Source organism: Herpailurus yagouaroundi, unplaced genomic scaffold, assembly GCF_014898765.1.
Source record: "Herpailurus yagouaroundi ecotype Mexico unplaced genomic scaffold, PumYag 62777, whole genome shotgun sequence".
Taxonomy (NCBI): Eukaryota; Metazoa; Chordata; class Mammalia; order Carnivora; family Felidae; genus Herpailurus; species Herpailurus yagouaroundi.
Window position 1 is genome coordinate 1 of NW_024416562.1, and position 8,447 is coordinate 8,447.

The 8,447-nt window shown below is 65.4% G+C and overlaps 1 protein-coding gene across 1 annotated transcript; it reads right to left on the minus strand.

Annotated features, from left to right (window-relative positions):
* Positions 1-15: 15 nt before the first annotated feature.
* Positions 16-6,775, minus strand: LOC121024284 (sodium-dependent neutral amino acid transporter B(0)AT1-like). The gene is made up of 2 exons (XM_040466539.1): positions 6,253-6,775; positions 16-620 (listed from the first exon to the last, which is right to left on the minus strand). The coding sequence occupies exons 1-2, from the start codon at positions 6,452-6,454 to the stop codon at positions 220-222; spliced, it is 603 nt and encodes a 200-aa protein (XP_040322473.1). The 5' UTR covers positions 6,455-6,775; the 3' UTR covers positions 16-219.
* Between the last annotated feature and the right edge of the window lie 1,672 nt (positions 6,776-8,447).

The window sequence follows — 8,447 nt, forward strand, 5'->3', positions numbered from 1 at the left end:
CCAGGCGAGAGGTCAGTGCCGGCCGAGGGGTCAGTGCCGGCCGAGGGGTCAGTGCCGGCTGAGGTGTCACTGCTGGGGAGGAACCTCCTTGCTGACCGTAAGGAGTGGATGGAGGAAACTTGGAGAGCAAGAGTGTGGCCTCAGCAGTCAGCCCACCTCCGGGCCATCCAGCCACTGCCGAGCCCTGATCTGGGCAGGGAGTCGGCAGGGGCGGGGTCTCTACTCTCCCAGTGCGTCTACACCCTCCAACCCGCTGGTCGCCTGGGGACTCAGGATGGTGTCCGCTGCCCTGCTGGGCCCTGGCGGCCAGCAGTGACCCAGGCCCTGACCTGAGCTTGTAAGGAGGGGTCTGCGAAGACCCGGGGGGCGGGGCCCAAGCGCTGGGCCCCTCCTCTCCCTGAAATCTGGCAGTGAAGGCGGGGAAGGAAGGAGGGGCGCGTGCTGCCAATACGGGACCCCGGCAGAGCCCGGCGGCGCACCTACGCCCTTCAGGGCCGGGTGGATGGAGCTCCAGACGCCCACGCTCCCCTTCCGCAGCCTCTGCCCGATGGCGAACTCCAGGTGCAGCAGGGGGATACCCTCCACGACCAGCAGGATGAGGAACGGGATCATGAAGGCCCCTGTGTGGGCAGAAGCGACAGCGTGTCAGAGGACGGCTCACGGGAGGGCGACGGGCCACCCCTGGCGACGCAGGCGTTTGTAGGAAGCACCCGCAGAGACACAAACTTGGGAGCTTCCCGACCCCAAGGCCACGAGCACCGCTGCGCAGGGAGCCACCACGCGCCACCTCCCGACGGTGGCGTCCGTGGGCCGTGACGGCAGCCCCCGGAATCAGCGGAGGCGTCCGCGTGCCGGGGGGAGCTGGGTGCGAGGGTCAGAGGGGAGAGGTCACGGGAGCGGAGGGTTCAGACACACCGACCCAGGGGGAGTGCACGCCGGGGTCCTTGATCTGAGCCTCGGGGGGCTAGCTGGGGAACACTGAGGGCCTCGGAAGGCCCTGACCCGGAGCCGCGACCACATGAGGGGATGCAGGGACCCCCGGGACTGGGGGCACCAGGACCAGGCTGGCTCAGCGCAGGACGACAGGTTGAGACGGGAAATTAGTGAAGGCGGCGGGCTCGGGGGCCCCTGGGCCGCTCCCTCCTCAGGCCGAGCGTGACCTAGCAGAGACCAGCACAGCCGAGGTCAGCAGATCGTGAACTTCGGGCCAGGTCGCAGCTGCGCTGTAGGGACTGCTGACGAGGGTCTGGACACACCGATGGCTTCAGGACTGACTGGTGCGTTTGGCGGGGGGCGGGGGAGGGGCGAGCATTCGGTCCCTCCCCTGGGCCATCTCTGCCAGCATCAGCCTATACCCCCTCTGCCCTGGGTTCGCTCCCTGCCTCTTTCTCCTCTGCGGGGGCCCTTGTGTTGGGAGGGACAGCCCCCCCGCCCCCCGCGCGGAGCCCAGTGGCGCTCCCACCCCGCAGTGGGCCATCCTCGGTCTGCGTGCTGGACTGCCTGAGTGGCCTCCCTCCCAACGCGGGGCTCCAGGGACAGGCCCCTTCGGATGCCGAGGTCAAAATTCCAGGACAGCAAGGGGCATGGGCCACGACTGGGGATGTGGCCCTCAAGGTGACAATGACAGAAAATCAAAGAGCGAGGACGGGCACGGGGAACGGAAGACCCACCAGCTGGATCCCCTTGGGTCTGGGGGCCCAGTCGGGCCACAGGCTCACGGGCAGGGGCCACCTACACCCCACCAGGACCTGCTCACTGGGTCACCGTGTCACCGTGTCCGTGAGGGTTAAGATAAAATAAAAGAGCTGCCTCTCCAACGTTTTCTTAGGGGCTTGATTTGAATCTCTAAGTGGGCGCCTGGGAGCTCCGCCGGTCAAGGGTCCAACATCAGCTCAGGCCACGATCTCACTGTGAGTTCGAGCCCTGCGTCAGGCTCGCTGCTGTCAGCACAGAGCCCACTTTGGATACCCTGCCCCCCTCTCTTTCTGTCCTCCCGCCACCTCGCATGCTCTCTCTCTCTCTCAAAATTAAACATTTTTTTTTAAATAAAAGAGAGAAAGAAAAAAAATCTCTGAGCAAAATTACCAAGAAAACAAGTCCATTTGGGGACAAGGCTCCAGAATGTCCTTCAATCTCCCCTTTTCTCATGACGCCACTTTCACCCACCAGCCTTCTGGTCCCTCCATCCCCATCAGGAAACTCCTATTCATCCTGGGAAACCCCATTCGGATAGCCCCTCTTCCAGGAAGCCTCCTCGGCTCTCCTGGCGCCCTCCCTCACACAAGCTCCTCCAGGTGGGCGGCTCCCCCGAGTGTGAGGCTCCGCCTGGTGGGCACAGCCAGCGGGGGAAGGGGGGAGGCGAGGTCAGGCACATGCCCACTCCACCCCCAAAATGAGCCGTCTGTGTCCCCATGTTGTGGGGCCCATGCCAGCGAGGCAGGTGGGTCTGCCTACCCAGTACCCCGGCCCGGGGCAGCGTCCAGCCTGGAGCAGCCCCTCGGCCCCATGCTCTTTCCAGGGATGAGAATGTTCTCCAGCAAGGCCAAGAGCTCTTTACAGATTAGGCCCTGGGGGATACGTGGCTTTTTTTTTTTTTTTTTTTAACCCAGCTACTTCTTTCCTTCCTGTGGGTAAAGGTGGAGGAAGCAGGGAAGGGCAGAGGAGGGAGAATGGCCAGCAGGCACCGTGGCGCCTGGATGTGGTTCCAAAGGTCCCTGGAGACGGGCGTCCCTGTGCTGCCCGGGCTTCCGCACCGGTGGACACGCGCGCGCACACACGCAGAGGCAGCCCGCTGCACGGGGGAGGGGTGGACGGCACCCAAGGGGGACAGACCCGCCGGTGCGGAAGCACGGCTTGCGTTCTAAGGAACCGGGAAACAGGGCGGGGAGTCTGGAGACCCACGGGAGGCCCGGTTGTGTCAGTCCTGAGGGGTAACCATACTCTCAACGGGGTGGCACTCATCACGGAATTGGTCCCGGGAAAGTAGCATCACTTCCCCAGGCTCCCGTAGGCCATGGCGACAGACGTGCGGGTGGGGGACCGACTCCCAGGACACTGCCTGCCTCCCCCAGGGTCCCTCCCCCCAACCCTTCCACTGTCACCCCCAGGGTCCCTCGCCTCCATCCCTGTCACTGTCATCCTGAAGGCAGATGTGGATTGCTGCCCCCCATACCCCCACCCCCGGGCCTTCCCGCCTTCCGTCCACAGTCCAGACCAGACTGAGCTCTCCAGAAATCACCCAAACGCCGGAGAGCCATCTTGGGCGAGCAGCTCTGCCCTCCCTGCCCCTGGGGACTGCACCTTAGAGCCTGTGCCCAGGTCCTCTCCAGGCCCGGGAGGCCAGCACGGGGTCACCATGGCCAAGGCACAGAGGGCGATACTATCTGAGCTCATAGAGGAGGAAACTCCTAAAGAGAAGTGCACCCGGAGACGCGTCTGACATGTGGCAGCAGTGACTCTGGGGGAGGGGACAGACAGGGACCCTTGGAGGAGTTCCTGATGCCAGCTCTGGGCTCAACTCATGTGCCCCTGCCCAGCACCCAGGCCCAGGCCCGGGTCCACACACGGGTTTCCTCCTAGGACAGCGTGACCCACAAACCCTGCAGCACCTTCCCATACCCACCCCAGTCCCACCCTAGTCCCACCCTAGTCCCACCCTAATTCCATTTGCATCCTATTCCCACCCCACCCCCCTCCGATGCTCTCTCCTGCCCCAGGAAGCTTCCCTGTGAAGGCGCGTGCCCCGTGCCTGCTCTGGGTCAGGGCGTGGGGTGGCTGTGTGCCACCCCACCATGTGATGTGGGGATAAACCTGCCCTTCAGGGGCTCGTGGACCTGTGTCACTTGCAGGCGAGCACAGAGCCCGGTGCCCAACTCCCACTGAGGTGGGACGAGCACTAGCCAAACACATCCCCCTGAGGTGGTGCAGGCGGAGGACACAGCCCACCCGGGAACCACTGCATCTGCACCCTTCACAGCGCTGCCCCGGGACCCCAGAGAGACCCAGCGTTGGGGACCTTTCGAGTGACCACACAGTCTCCTAACGCCATGCGCGGGGGGGGGGGGGGCACTGCGCGTGGGTGCACGCGCGCGTGGGTGAGTGGGTGTGTGCGTGCATGAATACGTGCGTGTGTGGGTGCACGGCCGTGTGAATGTGTGTGGGTGCGTACTGTGCGCGCATGCGTGCATGGGTGCGCGCGTGTTGTGTGGGTGTTGCACGGATGTGCGGGGGCGTGTGTGCACACACGTGGGTGTGGGCTGCGCGCGTGTGTAGGTGCGTGCGGTGTGCACGCATTGAGAGCGTGGATGCGTGCGCACGTGGGCATGTGCGTCAGTGCGTGATGTGTGCGCGCAGGCGTGTCGGGTGGGTGCGTGCGTGCGCACCGCCGCGGCCACAGCGGATACGGCAGAACGTTGTCGGCTGAATCGAAATCAGGGTCCGGGATGTCGTTTTGTCTACTTTTCTGACTTTTTTTCCCCCAAAATATAAAGTTAAAAATAAAGTAAATGAATATTTGTCGTACTTTGCATATTACCCAAAAGTCCTGGAAGTAGTTGGAGGCATGTTACGTCTTCACGGAACCATCTCCCTCAAGTCATGCCACCGCCCCCCCCCCAACCCCTTACAGCTGGGGCCGCAGGCGTGGGAGGCGTCGCGCGGAGGGTCACTGGCTGCGGTCACCTCCCTGCGGCCCTCCGCCTCCTGGGCTCCGCTGCTGGCCTCCCGGTGGGCGTGGGTGGCCTGGACGGGACAGAGCGTGAGCCACGGAGGGTCCCAGAGCTCAGAGGTTGGACCCCCAGCCCCGCCGCCAGGGTGGAACCTCGCAGCGCAGGCCTCCGCTCCCCGGGCTGACTGGGGGACAGCCCCGTCAGTCTGCAGGGTCTGGGGGCACGGTTCCCACGGGTGAATACGGCACCGGGACCGCAGTGCAGGGGTGCAGCCAGCCCCCTTCCCTGTCCAGGGGGCAGGAAATCTGCAGGGTGCTGGGCTCCCAGTTACAAGTGAGCAGGAGCAGGCTGGGACCCTCTCTTAGGGTGGCCCTGTGGCACGTGAGCGGGAAGTCCCAGAAGGAAGGGGCAGCGGCCCCAGAGGCAGCTGGGAGGCAGGCTCACGGACGGACGGACCGTGAGCAGAGGCTGCTCTGCTGGGGCCCCTCCTCCCTCTGGCTCCCCCTGTGCTGTGGCTGCCGCTTCCACTTCCGGAGTCGGAAGCTGGACCAAGGGTCTGTGAGACACACCCTCCCAGACCTTGGGAAGCTCAACCCTGGGAAATTCAGGGCCCCTGAGGCTGACCCAGGAACGGGCACTTCTGCCTTTCCCGGGGATGCTTTTAGATCACAAAGCCCAGGCGAGAGCCTGCGGGTGCTTCAGAGTAAGAAGCAAACAAACAGCCCCGCAAACACATCACTGGGGCGCCCGTCCCCGGGACAGCCAGCCCACTCTGCACAGCCGGTGTCCCCAGTGAGCCCCTGCCCCTGCCCCAGACCCCTCCTGGTTTACAGCTCAGCCCCAGCCCAGGGTTCCCCAGGGTTCCCCAGGGCTGCGGCACCCCTCCCTGGGCCCAGGGCCCGGCCGCGGACTCGTGGGGGTTCCGCCCCTGTCGTCCACAGGGACCGGAGGCGGGTGAAGCGAAGATGGTGAGGACACAGAGCCAGCACCACAGGGCTGGGGGGAGGGAGAGGGGCAGCCTCGGCCTGTGGAAGGAGACCCCTGCGGTCCAGGCAAGGCCCTCCAAGGCCTCTGGGGGTGGCAGGGCGGCCTGAGGTCAGGGAGTCCTTCTGTGGGTCGCCTGCTCCCGGCCCAGCTCCCTCCTCTGTCCAGGCAGGAGTGCGGTGCCCGCGTGGTGGCCCTGTGAAGGGCTGTCCCCCGCTGCCCCTCCCACTCTCAGAGAGGGGGCTCCATCCAGAGGAGTGGCCGGTTCCCCTCAGACCCCTCACACCCAGGTCAGGTGTGCTCTTCGAGGACGCACACAGACGCTTGGACGCGCGGGTCCGGGCGGCAGACATCCTTGGCCGGCCCCACGAGCCAAGAGCAGAGCGCTGTGGGGGCCCGGACCGCCCTGCAACCCTGCCCAGCCCTGCCCCCGCTGCGGATGTGGAGGCTGAATCCACAGGGGAGGCGGGTGGCACTCCAGGAGAACCGCGTGTGTGACCACGGCCCCCCGGGACTCCTCCCCCTCCCGGCGAATGGGCTCCTCGGTCCGGGGCCCCATCCCGTTGTTCGCAGGCGGACCCCCTTCCATCCCGGGGCTCACCTCCGCCGTGGCTCTGGCACAGGTAGGGGAAGCGCCACACGTTGCCCAGGCCCACGCAGAAGCCCACGCAGGTGAGCATGTACTGGGCCTTGTTGTCCCACTGGGGCCGGGAGCCGGCCTCCTTGGCCTCGATGCTCTCCAGCTGGTCCAGGGACGGGATCCGGTCCTCCAGGCCCGGGTTGGGCAACACGAGCCTCACCATGGCGGTCGCAGGGCCGGTCCCTGGTGGCCCAGGCGGGTCGGGAGCCAGAGGGCGAGTGGCCGCAGGCCCAGAGCCCCAGCACTTTATAGGGAACCTTTGGCACCTCGCCCCGAGCACCTGGCGTCAGCAGATCTGAAGGTGAGTCCGCCCCAACTGTTAATGCCTTATCTGTGGAGGCGCCGCAGACCCTCGGGACTGCCCCACAGGCGCTGGCCGGCCCCTCCCTCTGAGCAAACGCAGCCGCCAAGGCTCCCGCCCCCAGGGTGCTCCCGAGGCTGGGTTCCCCCCCTCCTGCAGGACACCGCTGCTCTCCAGACCCTGGGATGCTCGGCTCACCGTCACACTCCCCAGCGGCAGAAGGAGGTGGGGCGGCCCTCCCTCTCCCCGGCTCTCTCTGCCAGCAGGCTGTGTGCGGGGGCATCCCTGCCCCGCCCCACCCCGTCCAGGGCCGTGAGGTGGACCTGGGCCCTGGGAGCAGCCCACTGCCCTGCTCACTCGGAGTTTGGAGCTGCCTGGACCCCTCCGGGCCCCGAGCACCAGGCTCTAACCAGCCTCCCAGGGAGCTTTGGGTCCCCGCTGGCATCTGGGTACCGAAGCCCCTTCAGATGCGGGGCGCCTGTAGGTGGACCCCTGGGACCCACAGCAGCCCCCAGGGCGCTCGGCTCCCCGGGTCATCACCCGGCTGTCCCCCAGCCTCTCCGGGCAGCTGCGGGATTTCTGTCCTCCTACCCAGCGCCGGGCATGGGGCGGCCCCGAGAGGGGTGGGGGACAGCAGTGGGAAACGGGGTTCCACTGAGGTCGAGCAGGGAGGCTTGGGGGGCCCGCAGCACACGCAGAGAGCCTCGTAGCCTCCACCTGGTGCCCTCTGGCCCCGGGTGCCCTCCGGCCCAGCCTGGCCTCTAGCCTGGGAGAGCAAGAGAAGATCCCCACCCGAGGGTTAGGACGGCCAAGCCGATGCTGAAGGCAGAGCAGAGTCTGGGGCACAGTTAGTGTGGGTGGGGGCGCGCCCACCAGCGATCTGCACCTGGCAATCCTTCCGGCCCGCTGCCACTTTTCCTGGGGTCACTGACCAGGCCACACCCAGCCCCCTCGGGGCCGTTCCCTCGGGAGCCCCCTTCACTGGCCTGCGGGGCCGGCTGGGTGCAAAGCCCTCTCTGATGGCCCTGTTGACCGGCCTCCACTCCCACCCGGTCCTTCCCAGAGGGATGGGCTCTGTCGCTGGGAGTCCTTTGCTTATCTGTCTCCCCAGTGACCCGCTCCACTGGACAATAACGTCCCTTCCGGCCCCGGGGCTGCCTGACCCCGACCCCACCCCACTTGACTGGTTCATGCTGACATTCGAGGAACAATCCAGGGAAGGCGGGTGAGGGTCACTCGGGAGGGGTGAGTCAGGAGTCCGACCTTTGCCCTTAGGACAGGGGACCTGGGGAAGGGTGGAGGCCTGAAGGGAGGAATCAGGTTAGAATTTAGGCACATCTGGTTCCTGAGACGAGAGCAGGACAGGCAAGCAGATGCCACCACAGACACAGAGACAGAGGGAGAGACAGAGACAGAGGGAGAGACAGAGGGACAGAAGGGGAGACAGAGACAGAGAGAAAGACAGAGACAGAGGGACAGAGACAGAGGAGAAACAGAGGGAGAGACACAGGAACAGAGACAGGGAGAGACACAGGAACAGAGACAGAGACAGAGGGAGAGACAGAGACAGAGGGAGAGATGGACAGAAGGGGAGACAGAGACAGAGGGAGAGACACAGAAACAGAGACAGAGGGAGAGACAGAGGGAGAGACACAGAAACAGAGACAGAGGGAGAGACAGAGGGAGAGACAGAGGGAGAGACACAGAGACAGAGGGAGAGACACAGGAACAGAGACAAAGACAGAGGGAGAGACAGAGAGACAGAGGAAGAGACAGAGACAGAGGGAGAGACACAGGAGCAGAGACAAAGACAGAGGGAGAGACAGAGACAGAGGGAGAGACAGAGACAGAGGGA